This window comes from Crocuta crocuta, unplaced genomic scaffold (assembly GCF_008692635.1).
Source record: "Crocuta crocuta isolate KB4526 unplaced genomic scaffold, BGI_CrCroc_1.0 scaffold14, whole genome shotgun sequence".
Taxonomy (NCBI): domain Eukaryota; kingdom Metazoa; phylum Chordata; class Mammalia; order Carnivora; family Hyaenidae; genus Crocuta; species Crocuta crocuta.
Window position 1 is genome coordinate 3,711,521 of NW_027530209.1, and position 17,229 is coordinate 3,728,749.

Here is a 17,229-nt window from a genome sequence, read left to right on the forward strand (position 1 = left end):
ATCTCTTGCAGCACATAGCTTGTGCTGGACATTTAAGAGCAGAAAAGAATGTCTTAGGCAAAGATTTGGATTAAGGACATTCTGTACAGGAGGACAGAGTGAGCAAATTTTCTCTCTGGGGGTAGAAGAAGGCAAGTTAAACTGACTAATCGATCCCTTTTTAACTTTGTTTTCCATTAACAATTAAACCTAATGAAGAGAACGTGTTACTGGAGAAAAACAAATAGATGGCCTTTTATGGCCACAAGAAAAAAAATATGTATTTGGGGCAGTTACTCAAGTCTGAGTGTCAGCAAAAGGAACTTCCAGTTCCTTACTTGTACCTTCGCTTCTGGAGAAAAAGCTGGAAGAACTCTTTAGGCTATTTCTTTCTTTCACTGTCCAATGGCAGAGAAGCTCAGACTTTTGAATGGAGCTGATTGGCTACTGTAAAAGCCCGCTCTGAGCAGGAACCAATCACATCCCGGAGCCCTGATTCTTGGAACTCGTTTCTGGCCAAGTATGCGTGACATTGAGACCGCCTCGCACTTGTAAACAAGGACGAGTCTGGGCGGGTCCCCAGCCCACGCGATCCCCGACTGTCCCAAGGGGCTGATCTTGAGCCCAAGTACCTCCAAATGCCCACTTCACCTTTCTTCCCCACCCCCTGCCTCCTCACAGCCTCGGGTACTGGTGCCAGGTCTCTCCACCGACAGGACCCCGCGGCCAGGGGGGCGGGGCCCAAAGTTCTTTATCTGAGCTGATTGGCACGGCCCCCAGTTCTGGACGCGTCTCCAAGTCCCAGTGACTCCTCCCCTTTGGAGTTGGGGGGAGCGCGTGGGGACACAAATAAAACCGCGGGAGGCGGCGGGTGGTGGCCAAACGCGAACTTGAGTCTCCTCCGACTCACCGCCGGCCACCTCCACTCGGAAGCATCCCCGAGAACCTCAGCCAACCCACCTGCCTTCTCACTCTAGACGCGCACCGCCCCCTCCTCGGGCCCGGGTTTTGCTTTCCTCAGTCTACGTCCGTCAAGCCAGCGCCAGCGTTTGCCAGGCAGGGTGGGCATCAAGATGAAGGCGGCCCGCTTCGTGATGCGCAGCGCCGGCTCGCTGAGCGGCGCCAGCCTGGTGCCCCGCGAGGTCGAGCATTTTTCGCGCTACAGTCCGTCCCCGCTGTCCATGAAGCAGCTCCTGGACTTTGGTGAGCTGGGAAGTAGGGCTGGGTCGGGGCGCTGGGGTTGGGGAGCTGCCGTAACTTGCAGCCCTTGTGCAGGGAGCGCTGGGCTCACTGCTTAAAGTGACTGGAGTGCCCTAACTTGCTGAACCCTGGAGCCTCGACGCCTGTGCACCCTGCTCTGCCTTATTTCTGACAGTTTGTGCCTACAGGTGAAGGCCACTTGCTGAACCGCAGATACTGGATGGTTTGAGCTCATCTTTCCGTCCAGCGCTTTCAGTCAAAATACTCTTTGCTTTCAGTCACCTTTTCACAATGAATTAAAAACTTTATCTGCACCTCCACAGCATACTACTTTTTGGAGAAGATTCCTAATGTTATAAAGCAGCCTCAAATTAATTGAAATTTTATTCCTTAACCACCTTCCACCCTTTCTCACGATATATACATATCTTTGCATTCCTGACAAATTTGTCTCTTTACCATCCTGGTTTTCCCTATATTTGCATTACTGCCAAACATGTTTACAAACTTTCTGCAGTAATCTTATGAGGAAATTTTCAAGGATTTAAATGTGATATTATTTACCACTAATCTGGAAACCCCGTGACTCTTACCCACCCTCTTATTCCTCTACTCCAGTTTCATATCTAGAACTTTCTGAACCAAGTTGTCTGGTTGACATAGTGGTGGTGATTGAGCTATGGGATAATCTGACTTCATGGAAACGAATCCTCTTCCAAAAAAGTGAAACAATAATTCTCATATTGGTCATTAAAAAAAAGTAAATAAAAAGACAATAAAGAAGGAGATACTTACTTCTGAATTACCTATAGATAATAACCCAACTGAGGGTAAACTATAATTTTATGATGTGTATGTATTCAATATTAGATAGTTAATGCTATTCAGATGTATCATTTGGATCTACTTTTCTCCGGAATCTAAATAATTGTTACTTATTACAGGTTCAGATAATGCATGTGAAAGAACTTCCTTTGCATTTTTGCGACAAGAATTACCCGTGAGGCTAGCCAATATCTTGAAAGAAATTGACATCCTCCCTGATCGATTAGTCAATACCTCTTCAGTGCAATTAGTTAAAAGCTGGTAAGTGGTCAATCCTTCTGAAATAGTCTGTTTTTCAGACAAGTATCTAAGTGTGAATTCTTATAATATACTAACATCATATTTGGAAAATGGGTGGTCTGAACAGTAAATAATTTTGAAAGATGTTAAGATTTTTTAGTAATTTAGAGTCTGTTATCCTAAGGATAGTTATAAAGCTATAAACAGACATTTTAACCTGAAAAAAATACATAGTTTCACAATATAATTGCATTTTAAATAATAAAAGACAGGGTTTGATACTGCAAAAGAAATCCTACTTAAGAAATAGATAAGAATGACTACTATTTAGAGGGTCTAATCTTTGTCACTTACAAACCAATTAGCACCAGGCTTTGGGTTCAAATCCTGCCTCTGCCTCTTCCTAGTTATTAGAATTCTCAGCAAGTACCTTAAATTCTCTATGCTTCAATTCCTCCATCTGTGATTGAGGAAAATAAAGTATATGCTTCAAAGGGATATGTGAATGAAATTAAATGAGCTAATTCATTAAAGTACTTAAAACAGCATTTGGCACGCAGGCTGTACTTAGTAAGTATGTTATTTTCATCTCATTTTAACGATAAGGATACTGGGGCTTGGAGAGGGTAAATCACACAAAGGAACAGATTTTCAGAGAACAGGGCCAGGGTATGCAGATGGTCACCTGAGCATCACTCTGATCCACTGACTGCACAGCTTTTTGTTCACTGATTCAAGAAATATGTATTCTATTGTATTCTATTATATATATTACTAAGCAATTACAATGGGAAACACATATTAAACAATTACCACTTGAAACTCGTATTCTGGATTGAACTGACTTTCATGAGTTCTACTCACGCCTATGAATGAATATAGTAGGAAAAAATAGGAAGCCTTCCTTAAAAAGTTGTTTCTAAATGCTATAGAAAAAGAAAACATTTGTCAGATGAAACGAAAAACTGACTACTGAGTTGGAATGATTAAAGAAATATAATTTTATGTTAGAAAGTTGAGTGTTAAAGTTGTAGCTTCTTTTCTTTTTTTTAGATACATGGTTTTCCAGATGTCTTGAAAGAAAATTTCAATTTTAAACATAATACTTTTTCTTCACCAGTCATTTTGAAATGAATTAGCCACTTATATCTGACTATTCAGTTTTATAACTAAAAGCACACCTGTCACTTTACAGGTATATCCAGAGCCTGATGGATTTGGTTGAATTCCACGAGAGAAGCCCAGAGGACCAGAAAGCTTTATCAGAGTAAGTTCGAAGCATCGGAATAAGTGTCTAAAACTTTGACTACTTCCAGACATACTCCTAAGATTTTTTTAGAACATAAATTAAAGGAGCTACAGCTCTGAATAACAAATAATCTTCTCTTTACAAATGACAAGTTTGGGCTTGTTGGTTTTTTAAAATTGATAACGATAGCATTGAAAATGCTGCTGAGTACGAACAAGTGCAGAGGCTTTTTCTTTTTTAAGGAAATCTATTTTTATGATAAATTTAGTCTGATGATGGGATTTGCGGACAGATTTACTCTTGTATAATATTAATATATATCATTGTCACGGGAGATTGAACACTTTCTTTCAGAGTCACTGACAGTTTCTGGCTATAAGAATAAGAAAGAAGAATCGTTTTATAAATCTGATAAGAAATTTGGGAAGTTTCAGCGCCACTCTAGAATCCTCTTTCATAGTAATTATTTTTTAATTATTACGTTTTAAAGATAATGCTTAATGAATTCATGGAATGAATTCACCAGTTAGAAAGCTGGTATGTTTACATGTAAGTTAGGAGCAAAATAAATCTTTCTGTGATACTAACTCCTCTACTGGAGTCAAAGAATTTGTAGTGAGAGGCTTCATGAAACTTCCTCCAGACCTTTTATCGCTTGAGTTCTTTAGATGGGTACTTATGAAAAACTTTAGCTTTCTTTGAAGTAACCTAAGGAATGAAACTTACTGGAGCTTTCACTAAGTGTTCATGTGTTTTGGCTTAGCTTTGTAGATACCCTCATCACAGTTCGAAATAGACACCACAATGTGGTTCCCACAATGGCACAAGGAGTCCTAGAATATAAAGATGGCTGTACAGTTGACCCAGTCACCAATCAAAATCTTCAGTACTTCTTGGATCGATTTTATATGAACCGCATTTCTACTCGGATGCTGATGAACCAGCATAGTAAGTTAGCTCATCGTGGTCATGACACACAGAGATGGGTGGAGAAGAGAAGCCAGACCCCAACCAGATATTCCATTATTCAGGGGCTCACATTCTTTTACAATGGTAGTTTTCATCACTACTATCCTGATTTTTATAATGACTGTTTTTATTTGTCAACAGTTCTTATATTTAGTGACTCACAGACAGGAAACCCAACTCACATTGGAAGCATTGATCCAAACTGTGATGTGGCAGCTGTGATCCAAGGTAATTTCTAGATTTCTGCATTTTCCTGATTGAAAAATATATACTATATGATTGACATATCTGTAGTTAAGGTGACTTTGTGAATGAATTTGTATTCAGTGTTCCATTTATATTTTATAAATACTGTCATGAAGGTCCTTTGCTGAGAGTCAGGGGTTTAAACATTCGTTTATAAAATTATAAAAATCCAAACATGAATAACTAATGTCCGTATTCTTACGTATATTTATTTCACCTCCAAAGTGCGCTTATTTCTATCGCTACAGCTATAGCTTAACCACTGTCTTAACTTTTTTCTTCAATAAAATATTTAAAAGGTATTTTTTTCAGATATATAAGCATGTACTCTAAAGAATATTTTAGATATTTAGAGTACAAGGTAGTACACGCACTGAAGATCACATGAAAATTTTACCTGGCATGAATGTATTTCATCATTACGAAAAAAACCTTCTATTTCAGATGCCTTTGAGTGTTCAAAGATGCTTTGTGACCAGTATTATTTAACATCGCCAGAATTAAAGCTCACACAAGTGAATGGTAAGCTATAAATAAAACATAGTTTAATCTATGGAAAATGCACTGTTCTCCCAGTATGACTACTTCTTGTAAATACAGAGCAACTTCTGTGTTTCTTTTCTCCCTCCTGAACTTGTCTAGACTTTGTACGCTTCTTTTTTGATGCCGAGGTTCTCTTTATCTCAACTGGAAAGTTCCAACTGAGCATATTCAGTTGCTGCCAATGATTTATAAAGATGAATGGTTTGAGCAGATAATTTAAGATTTAGAGTAGCAACAAAGTTCCAGTATCATAGAACAAAAAGATAGCTTATTACAACATATGGGAGTTAGGGAGGCCAGAAATAGGAGAAGCCACTGGTTGTGGCTATATACTCCTGGAGAAGTTACTCCTAAGACCTGGAAAAAAAACAACTTTAAATTTACTGTAAGAAATAAGCCAGTCCTAGAAGGACAAATGCCGTGTAATTCCACTTCTCTGAGGTATATAAAATAGTCAAACTCTGAGATGCAGAGAGTAGAATTGCGGTTGTCAGAGGCTGGGAGCTGGGGGAAGTGGAGAGTTGCTATCTAATGGGTATAAAATCTCAATTATGTAAGAATAATAAGTTCTAGAGATCTGCTGTACAACACCATGTCTACAGTTAACAATACTACATTGTACACTTAGGTATTAAAACGGCAGATCTCATGTTGAATGTTCTTTTAAAAATGTTCTTAAATTTAAAAAGTTTTTTTTAATTGCACTATAAGAATTCACCCCTGTTTTGGAAGCAGAGCTTACTTCAGTGACTTCAACTCTAGGGCACCTGAAAAGATAAGGTCTTCCCACATTGAAGTGATAATATGATGAGTGCCAGGCATGGTTTTTTACCTTGTCCCATGGTGCTTCTTAAAGAAAGACAGTTGAAATTAAGTTGGGGGGATTGAAAGTACCCTAACTTGCAGCCTAGGGATATGTAAATATAATTGCCAAATTAAAAATAGGAATACAAATAAAGATTGAAAAATACCTCTAAGCATTAACAGCATTGTTGCATAATACTTGTAGATAAACTGTTTGAACTGTTTGATCAAATAAAGAGGGAATTGTGCCCGACCTTCTGTTTACTGATTCAACCACTGCCAAGGCTTGAGACACCAGAGAATAATACTTTTATTTTTCTTCTCAAACAGTATTAATGAGGTTTTTGTTTCTCTGTTTTCTTTAACCTCTTGGTGAAATGTAAGCATATTTAGCTTGTAAGATTTAAAGTTTGGGTGATAAAAATCAAGAATAATCCAAAGTGTTGTTTTCCCATAAAATATGAAAATTATAGCTAACATTCATTTTGATGTTATGCTGTGGACACATTTATTTTTTCTTCTTTCTTAAAACGCATATAATTTTAACTCTGAAATCGCCCAGTACAAAAGTTTTGAAAACAGAAACAGATAATCCACATAATCTAATTTATCGCAGCCTTGTGACACACTTCATCTGACTTTATACATTGGTAGAGAAATGCAAAAAATTAATCATAGAGCACAAGGCAGCAACTGTAATAGCATTTTGAAAATAAACCAGTTGTGTTTATTGTTTAAGAGGGACGGTTCTTGGGTAGAGTTTCAGAATGAAGAAAGATGGGAAGTATTTTAATCCTGAGAATAAGGAGTATCTATTAATTCACATAGATATGGGAGTTTGTTTTAATGAAATATTTGCTTACTGATTCCAAATGTGTTTAAATTTTTTCTAGGCAAATTTCCAGGCCAGCCAATTCACATTGTGTACGTTCCTTCTCACCTCCATCATATGCTCTTTGAACTGTTCAAGGTATTGACACTTCACAATATAATTTCAATCTTGTGGGCTTTTTATTTTTAATTCATGGGTTACTTTTCTATTTCCTTTATCATTTCCCACTAAACGGGAGCATCACTGTCTTCTCCCAAACATGCTTCAGTGCGCCTAAAAGAAAGAAGCTACAGTTAATGTTTGAAAGGACACATGCAGTTCATTGTAACATTAACCCTTACTTGAGAAGGCACAATATGATTTACGATGTCTTAGTGCTCCCTGTGCGTAATATTTTCTCGGGTGTCCAACAAAGCACTCGTCATTTATGCATTTGTTAAGGAATGTCATGGGGTAAAAGTTTCAGTGAATGAGGCCTTGTTACCTCCACCCCCACAGGACACTCCAGCTCCAAATCCAGAAGAGGCAGAGCTCCAGCCTGAATCTGGAATATACTCAGAAGGCAGTCAGTTCCTTCCATGATCAGCGTTAACATGCATATGAATCACTTGGGGTTTTGTTAAAAATGCAAATTCTGGGGGCGCCTGGGTGGCTCAGTTGGTTATGTATCTGACTTCGGCTCAGGCCATGGCTCAGGCCATGATCTCACGGTTTGTGAGTTCGAGCCCTATGTCGGGCTCTGTGGTGACAGCTCAGAGCCTGGAGTCTGATTCAGATTCTGTGTCTCTCTCTCTGTCTCTGCTCCTCCCCTGCTCATGCTCTCTGTCTCTCTCTCAAAAATAAATATCAAAAATTTTTTGATAAAAAATGCAAATTCTGATTAAGTGGGACTGCTGTGGGTCTGAGGCTTAGAATTTTTAATAGCCAACAGGTGATGTTGCTGGTCCACACTCCACACTTTCAATAGCAAAACTGTAGACAGAGCTTCTCAAACTCCAGGATGCATTAGAATCACCTGGGAACATTGTTAAAACACAGATTCTTAGGCTCAGCCCCAGAAATTGTGATTCCATACATCTGAGAATTTGCATTTCTAACAAGCTCACAAAGGATATGAATGTACCTGTCTCGGGTAGCCAGGTACTATCGATCAAATCCTGCCCTGGGTTTTAACACCAAATTAAAACTGTACGTACACCAAAAAAGAGGAAAACACCTGAAGCTCCATGATATTTTTCAAGAGTCCCTTGGACTGGAAGAGGAGGAAACCTAAAAAAAGTGAAATTTGCCTCTAATTCTGATATAGTTTTTCTCAGAACTCCCTGTTTCCTACCTTGTTCTAATGTTAGTGCAATGGGGTATCAATTGTACTACAATTTTCTTTTACTTCAGCTAATGATTAGAGCTTGGTATTATATCCAAACCAGAAAGCGATAATGTACTACAAAAAGAGTGGAGAGGAAGATGGGTGAAATAAACCAAAACTTTATCTGCCTGAGATTCATCCAGTTGTCTGAAAACTTGTTTGAGTTTCTTCTCTGTTAAAGGACAAAAGATAACTTTTTTCGTCGACTTCACTTATTTTTAAATTGAATAGTCCCAACTCCTAGAGTTATTTTGCCATCATTGGTAAAAGTTAAGATGATAATCAAATGCAAATTGAAATTTAATTTAGAATTATTTACTATCCTTTTAAATAGTAACAACCTTTCCCAGAAAGTTTTATAAAAGCCAATAAATTGGTTCAATGATTCACTGTTCATTTGTTATGTAATAGTCTTTGGTGCTTGGATGTAAAATGTAATGGAAAGACAAAAAAGAGAGAGCCAGGAAATGGACTATAAAAACCAATTTCTACATTTAAATTAAGCTTACAAATAAGAACTTGACAGCCAGCAGAATTGTTTTTCCATTAGACATTACTCCCAGGAGCTATATTACATGGTAAATGAATATTTTTCATTATACTTCCTGCATGACACATTCATAAATGGCTATTTACAGAGCTGTTTTACTACTACCTTAAAAAAAAATAGGAACTTTGAATTGCCCTCTGTGCTGCTTTTATTTTAAACATAAAAAACAGTTATTTATTGTTTCTCATTCTTCTGCCATTGAATTCCTTATGGTTTTGATTTCCTTAGAATGCAATGAGAGCAACAGTTGAACACCAGGAAAATTGGCCTTCCCTTACACCAATTGAAGTGATTGTTGTCTTGGGAAAAGAAGATCTTACAATTAAGGTAACCATTCTCTGTGTTTCTTTTGAGTCTCTGTTGAGAGAAGCAAAAACGTGTCAATAACAACAATCAAGCTCTCTGCTTTGAGCAATAGATCAAAGTCATGTACACCAGGTGATTTTTAAATGAAAGAAAAAATATTTTTCTATAGATAAATGCACAGTGTTTTTAACGTATAGCTTTGGTGACTTATTTGTTTGTTTAAGATTTCGGACAGAGGAGGTGGTGTCCCCCTGAGGATCATCGACCGCCTCTTTAGTTACACGTACTCCACTGCGCCAACGCCTGTGATGGATAATTCCCGGAATGCTCCTTTGGTAAGACCAGTTAAATGGCGAAGTTCAGCCCAGCCACTCAGTTCTAAATGTAAAGCAAGGATTACAAGGGAGTGTTTAGTTAAGATAGTCAGTTTAGTTAAATTGGGCATGGAGGGTCTGAGAAAGAATGATAAAGCAAGCAGAAAATGGCAAAACAATTCTACAGGAGGTCTGTGATTGGAAGCAGAAAATATTTATCTAGGTTCTAGAGCATCAGTATCAGGAAGGACGATAACTCTGTCCTCCGTCTTGTATTTCAGTGATCATATCCACTTGTTTGCCAATAACTGATCTTTCCCCTGTAGGCTGGCTTTGGTTACGGCTTGCCAATTTCTCGTCTCTATGCCAAGTACTTTCAAGGAGATCTGAATCTCTACTCTTTGTCAGGATATGGAACGGACGCCATCATCTACTTAAAGGTATCCTGTAAATTCAATAGAAACAACTGTATTTCTGAAAACAATGCCTCCTTCACAGACCCAAGTTCCATGGTCCATAGTAAATACCCCAAACTGAGTTAATGCAAATAATGATGACTAAAGTCATTTTACTTTCTGTTTGGTATATGTAGATATACAATTTAATATTTGCTATGGTAACTTACCAAATTGGAAGTGGGGCCAGGCTCCCTGCCTCAAGTGAGGCAAAATTATTTCTCAACAAGCACGTGAGCTTCCAAGTGAGGAGATTCTCACATGAATTTTTAAAATCAACACCTTTTGGCATCTGTGAGAATAGCCGTATCTTTGTTCTACTTAAACTCGTGGGAAATATATGCTAATAATGTCCTAGCTTAGAAAACAACTGATATCAACATACAGAAGACATTAAGCTGACCTTATTAGAAATCCAGGGAAGGAAAAACTAACAGCTCACAAGCTGTCAGTTGGATGTCTGGCATTTCCTGATTAAACTTTAAAACTTGGTACATGTTTTTTCTATTTCTAATAAAGCCTCAATTTATTTGTTAAGGTCACCATCCTGATTCGTTAATCATTTTCCAACCATTTTGACTGAAAACGTATTTACAGATTTTAGAGACTAAAACATTAAGCTTGCAGGCTCTTATTTTGTGCAAGAGATTTATCTGCCAAGAGGCTGTTGACTATCTGAAATAGTTCATGTATTCATTTCTTAAATGAGCAAAATTTTCAAAGCACTGGGAAAGATTAAGAGATCATAGATTTATAGTCTCAGATTTTAATAAATTAATTGTATCAGAGTAGGACTCTATCACAGATACAAAGGTTTTTGTAAATAAAGAAGAGCTTTGCTATTCAGCTCTATCGCATCAGCAATATCCAAACAAGGGACATGTGTAAATAGTGAATAAAAATTCTGTTCCCCAGTTTATAATTGTATATATGTTGTTTCAGCCCCTATAGGGCAGAAATAATATTTGCTTTTTTTGCTTTCTTTTATACATGCCTGGCATACTATGGGCTGTGGTGTGTTCTTATTACTGAATCAATGAAAGGGATGTATTTGAATGTTTGAGTACTTACCTCTGGATTTATTTTGAATAATCACTTCAAGTACAAATTATGCCATGAATAATTTCTTCGGTTTGATTTTTCGTCCCCATCTTCTTTCAGGCTTTATCTTCAGAGTCTGTAGAAAAACTCCCCGTCTTTAACAAATCAGCCTTCAAACATTATCAGATGAGCATTGAGGCTGATGACTGGTGTATCCCAAGCAAGGAACCGAAGAACCTGGCGAAGGAGAAAGTGGCTCTGTGAAAAGGGACACTCGGGACACTCTAAGGGATCAAAGTGGGCCAATGCCAGTGCTGCTTCTTGAATGTTTGTGTGTGAACTCCTGTTTCCTCAGAAACAAACAAAAGCCAACGCCTTGATCACAACAGTGATGCAAAAGGAACGACATCCGTTCTGTGACCCAGGAGAGTGTATCGTAGGCGTTAACAGATGGCCAGTCTCCATTCTTTTAATGTAGCCCAACGTATGAGCTCATATCAAATCCTGAAGCAGAAGAAAGCCTCAGGTGTCCATCTCTTTATCCATAAGAATGGGAATCGAGTGAAGTGAAGATATAAGCTAGCAGTTTCAATAGACTGATATTTAGGCCTCTGGTTGATGGCATCAGACGCTGGTATTTATTGCATGCCAAATGTCAATTGCCAGTATTTCCCTGCCATCAAAGGGTTGGGGCATAGTTTACACTATGTGATTAGACACGTACTCACATGTACATTTCATACATTTCTATGCGCTGTAGCAGGGGTAAGCTGGTGACTGAATAACATTTACATTGAATGTTATTGGGATGAGTAAGAAAGAGTCAAGACATTTCATTCAGAGTTGCAGCCAAGGCATGGGGCCTGTGTAAAAACTCAGAAGAAAGCCTCTTCTGATAAATCCAGTGTCCTCATTATGCTGCTTCCTGTTCACGCTTCATGTAATAAGTGAACAACACAATATTGCCAGGTGCCTGCCTAGTCTTGAGTGAGTTTTAAAATACGCACCGAATTCAGGATGTCAGCGGTTAGCAGGTGGGGGGGGGGGAGAATTGCCAAAGTGGTAACAACAATATCTCTCACCTTGCTTTGTTTATAAATGAAATGGTAGGTTGGAAAAGCCAATGTTAGGGAACAAAATCATGAATTCATACCCTAACTCGGTAGGAGGGGCTGTTCTCTACTCTGCAGTGGTGGTAATGATGGGATCCATTTTCTAGGCTTAATAAGATATATTTTCTTTGTATTCAATTTATCCTCTACACTCCTGCATTAACCTGTCTATAAAAACAATTTCTAATTATCAAACGGCTTGAGAACATTAGAATTTAACTACTTTTGGGGATATTTTTAACAAATAGCCTGGGAGTACGAGGTTTTCATGCCAGGATGCTTTCATCTGAATAGTTAAGAGAGGACTGATAAATGGAAGTTGTAATGCATATGGAACTTTTGTGGAGCTCAAGTATAATATGCAGGTTGATAGGCAGTCTAGCATATAGCTCCCACAAAAGGAATGGAAAAACGAAGGAAGGAAGGAAGAAAGGAAAGAAGGAAGGAAGGAAGGAGGAAAGAAAGGGAGGAAGGAAGGGAGAGAAGGAAAGAGAAAGCAGGCATCTTGCTTTTTTCCCTACAAATTATTTCAAGAAATGATCTATATTTTCATAGATAAATTCCTGGCAAGAGGATGAATGGAATTGCTTCTTTAAGTGGTTCTCTCACTCTTGTGAGATAATAGGCTTTAACAAGATAATGAACTCATCTGTTCAAATTGATGTATAAACCAGGATATAGAAAAAATATAGAATTTTCTGCATTGTAAAATAATCAGTACTGTTTGTATATGTTGAATTTAACATTTTTCTATAATTTTGTTGTGGCTTAGAGTTGTGGTGTTGCTTGTAGGTAGTGGCCATAAGGGCCTCAAATGATTTGTTGTGGATGTCAGACTTTTATCATGAGAAGTCCTACATAGTGACTTTTCTTGATGGTGGGACTCTGGCTGATGCGTTTATCAGTTACACCAAACTATTTACAACAGATTATTTAACTTTTCAGTTTTTACTGAAATTTAAACATGTTGCATGTAAATACTTGTATTTACCAAAGATTTAAGGCAGTTTATTAATTAACCCAAACACCGTGAACTATCTTTAAAATACTAGAGAAAAAAATTAATATCTCAATAACATCAACTGTGTAAATGGAGTTCTATAAAATAGAAATAGTCTACATTGGTATTTGTAAAATCTGTGGAAGAACTTTAGGATTCTAGCAGATGGATACTCAATGTTCAGGCCCACTTAAGTTATTGATGCATAAATGGTGTTTTTGTCACTATGTACAAAGAGATGTAATCATTTTTATAATAAATATTTTTATTATAACAATAAACATGGTCTTTTGAATTTCATTCCTCAAATTAATGGCAAAATACTAAGAAAAATTTGAGGTAAAAGTTTTCCTCACCTTATAGTCAAATCTAATTTATCTATGTATTGAGTATAGCCTTTTAAAAGTATTGAAAGTAACTGAAACTCTTGATTTTTAATCAAAAGATAAGTATTTTACATCAGTCCAGAAATTTCCTATTGTCCTTTGCTTTCCTGGGTATGCCCCAATTACACATAGGACATAGTGTGATTACCTCCATGAATATCAGGAATCATTTGCGATACATATATTCTGTACATTTTTGGTACATTAAAAGTTTCACTTGGTGACTCTATTTACATAATAAGTGCCAGAACAATTATCTCTATAATTTAGGTTCCCACACAACTTCTGGGTTAAATATCTGAATAATAATAAGGTAGAAATCGGAAAGAAATTACTAAATTAATCTTTACACTGTCTTTCTTAACTGATTTAAGTATCCTTTGCCTACCTTCATGGAAAAGTTTGCCCTTATGGAAAAGTTCTGTAAATAAAAAGTAAAAGGGGTGGAAGACAAAAAAGGAAGGAAGGAAGGAAGGAAGGAAGGAAGGAAGAATAAGTAGAATAGGTTTGTCATAACTAAATTCTAAAATCTTATCAGAATAAGAATTTGGGGGTGCCTGGGTGGCTTAGTTGGTTAAGCGTCCGACTTTCGCTTAGGTCATGATCTCGCGGTTCGTGGGTTCGAGCCCCGCGTCAGGCTCTGGCAGTGCTGACTGCCAGCTCAGAGCCTGGAGCCTGTTTCAGAGTCTGTGACTCCCTCTCTCTCTGACCCTAATCTGCTCTCTCTCTCTCTCTTTCTCTCTCTCTCTCAGAAATAAAAAAAAAATAATAATAATTTGAATCAGACATGCCATCAGCCTAAGGCATTAGACCCTAAAGAGCATACTGTAAAGCCCTTTATCAATGACACTCAGGGGATGTACTCACCATGCATCGAAGGAAAGTGCATGCACACATGTGCACACACAGAAACACATACACACACATGATTTAGCAGTAGTTTCCTTGGATTAAGGTACTTGGAAGTTGAGGGTTAGTGCACTTCACAGGCTCAGAACCTTCATCCACATTTCCATAAAAACTGCAAGACTTCAATCCCCACAACTCTCTATGTATTTATGCACACATACATCTTTTTGACTCCAGTCCAAGGAGTGGACAGTCCAAGGATACTAATTTTCAGGTTAAACAAAGTTGGCCAAATTTTCATCAAACCATCTCTATACCATTTCTTCCAATTTCAAATTTGGCTAGAAATGATGAAAACTTTTGCAGAAAGAAAGAGAGAGATCATTGTGAGCTAGCAACTTGGGTATTGATTGACCTTGATAATGTCTTCATTTCCTACTATACTTTCAAGTACTGCACTCACACTTAGATGTGTACCAACACTGGAAATATACATGAACTCTCCAGATAACTTTGATCTGGCCTGGTGAAAGAATTGACAGTCTTTCATAATTTCACAGGAGCTTAGGTAAGAAGTCCCTAAGCCCCCAGCCATGAACACTTAGAGCAGCAGGGTTTTTATTTCCACTAACGTTTTATCCATACAGCTCTCTTTTTGACTTTTCACTTTTTATCTTACATCACAGTTATTTAGGCAGTCCATTAACATTCACTGGATAAACACATGAATAAATTAATAAACACATAAACAAACGTCTGCCTACAGAACAGCATCTCTGCATTTAAGGGAAGATTGACACTCTGTGTTAAATAAATATACATCAAATTTTATACAATTTTATGCTTTAAATGGTATTTGAGAAGTCTTACAACATTGCAGAAACTCTGGAATACTTTCCCAAGCAAGTTAAATTGCAGCTGATCTTTGTTTAAGATCACTTTCTGTTGGTGGTCTTGGGCCATTGGAAATTATCACGTATTTCAAAACTAATGAAATAACAGGTAAAAGTTATTACCACTCAGGAAATTTCTTGAGCAAATGGGTCAGTGTTTCAGATCTATGAGTATTCTTTCTTCTTGTTCACCTTGGACTCAGATGAAAACATATTACCAGCCATATTTCATGGCCCCTTAAAGGAAATGAGCAACTGTCTTTTAATGAGATTTTTCAGTTCCTACCCAAGTGCAAATAAACATTAAAAGCCACTTCAAACCAACAGAAATGTCAGTAGCCTTGAAAACATGTTGAATCTACTAAATGATGTGAAAATGATGTGAGCTGTCTTAGTGATAAATTCAGCAAGAAAATGATAAAGTTTGTCAATGCATTATGAGACATCATTTTCATGTTTACTGCTACCATTTAATGTAATGAAAATAACATGGGACTGCTTGTCAAATAATGCAATAGAGCTAGGAGTTATTTATTAGCATACTGTTTTCCATAAATGTAAAAGGATGTTTTAATATCTCAGCAAATAAAATACTGAGTAGCCAAGTCTTGAGGCTTCTTTTTAAATCAATTCCATTAAAACTATGCCTTGTAATGTGTCTCTGGCCCCAAAATATACTTTGATAGCTGGTAGAATTGCCCTTAACTCAGTCTTTTTCTTTTAAATTCATTTTTAAGCATAACAAAATTTGTTTGAAATTATAAATTTGTGATCTGGAAATAAATTTAAAAATTGGAAACAAAAGTGAAAGCCTTATACCATGTTCTTAGGCAATTATCTTTACCTATTTGAACACAGTTTTCTATTCTCCCTAAATGAGATCTAGCTGTTTAAGGCACCTCTAAAGTTTTGAATCTATATTTTCTAATAATTCTTTACTGAATACTCTGCCTCCAATCTTTCTCCAATCCAAACTAAGCTCTTCATAATATTGCTGCTGGCTTTCCAGTGCCTAAAATTCTGATATTGAGAGTTTTCTGCATGACCAACCTCACAGTTTATACCTTCCATTCCGAACACAGCTCAAATCCCATTTTCATGAACTGTGTATCCCAGTTCAAGGAGGCCTCTCACCCAACTTTCTCCTTTAAAGTCTCACATGGTTGAGATAGTTTCAGTTTTTATCACATAATTCCTAAGGTTCTTAGTTACATGTTACAGAGAGATATAAAATCCAGCAACCCAACTAGACTGTGTGTTCTTTGCAATCCAGGGCGATGAATTACATGTACTTATTTAAAAAACCCATGAGGTTAGACCTGTCTTATGTATAAATGACCCTGAAAAGCATATCTTGATTAATATATTTTCGATGAGTTGGAGAGACAGAGAAAACCAGTGGAACAATTCCTAACTGGGCAGATTATTCTATTTGTCTAAAACCAAGGCCTCCCATCTTAATATTTTTTAATGACCCTCAGTATTTCATATTAACCTGGGAAGGATTCATGTTTATTTCATGATGGATTATGGCTGTAATACATACATACAAACCAACTAAAACCTTTTCTTTAAGGCTTAAAACCAGGTCTTTGTCCTCAAGGAGCTTAGAGTCCTAGAAAAGAATTAAAGAGACAAAAGACACATGAGAAGTTAAATCATGACCAATGATTTTAATAACAGTTCAAATCAACAGTAGAAGAAATGCCATAATTCTTAACATACACAGCCAGGAAAATGCACTAACATTAATTGCTATAAAAATTTAAAGAAGGAAAGGTGATTTCAGGCTAGACTGACTAGGTGGAAAGAGACCAACTGACATGGTTGGGAGAAGACCATGAAGAAAGCATCTGGGGAGAAGTTGGAGCTCATCTGCAGAGGGTTTGAATGTCTGGATATGATATGTAAGGCATCAAGGAGCCAATTACTAGGATAGTAAAGGATCAACACAGGTCTGTTGACTAAATCTTAAAATCATGTATTTCACTGTCAGTTTATTTACAAAAAACAATGCAACAATCAGCACAATTTTCTTAAATGAAAATCTAATTTCATCTTCAAATAATG

General features: G+C 37.2%; 1 protein-coding gene across 1 annotated transcript; it reads left to right on the forward strand.

The window, feature by feature from the left end:
* The first annotated feature begins 876 nt into the window (after positions 1-876).
* PDK4 (pyruvate dehydrogenase kinase 4) lies at positions 877-13,286 on the forward strand. The gene is made up of 11 exons (XM_077765367.1): positions 877-1,182; positions 2,124-2,265; positions 3,440-3,511; positions 4,257-4,441; positions 4,604-4,690; positions 5,153-5,230; positions 6,949-7,025; positions 9,032-9,130; positions 9,334-9,444; positions 9,750-9,863; positions 11,040-13,286. The coding sequence occupies exons 1-11, from the start codon at positions 1,053-1,055 to the stop codon at positions 11,181-11,183; spliced, it is 1,239 nt and encodes a 412-aa protein (XP_077621493.1). The 5' UTR covers positions 877-1,052; the 3' UTR covers positions 11,184-13,286.
* Positions 13,287-17,229: the final 3,943 nt, after the last annotated feature.

What these genes read in the sequence shown, in the direction of transcription:
- PDK4 (XM_077765367.1), top strand. Translation starts at nt 1,053, where the DNA reads ATGAAGGCGGCCCGCTTCGTGATGCGCAGCGCCGGCTCGCTGAGCGGC. An exon ending in GACCAGAAAGCTTTATCAGA is followed by an intron (nt 3,512 to 4,256) that starts GTAAGTTCGAAG and finishes GTTTTGGCTTAG; the next exon opens with CTTTGTAGATACCCTCATCA. An exon ending in AAGAAGATCTTACAATTAAG is followed by an intron (nt 9,131 to 9,333) that starts GTAACCATTCTC and finishes TGTTTGTTTAAG; the next exon opens with ATTTCGGACAGAGGAGGTGG.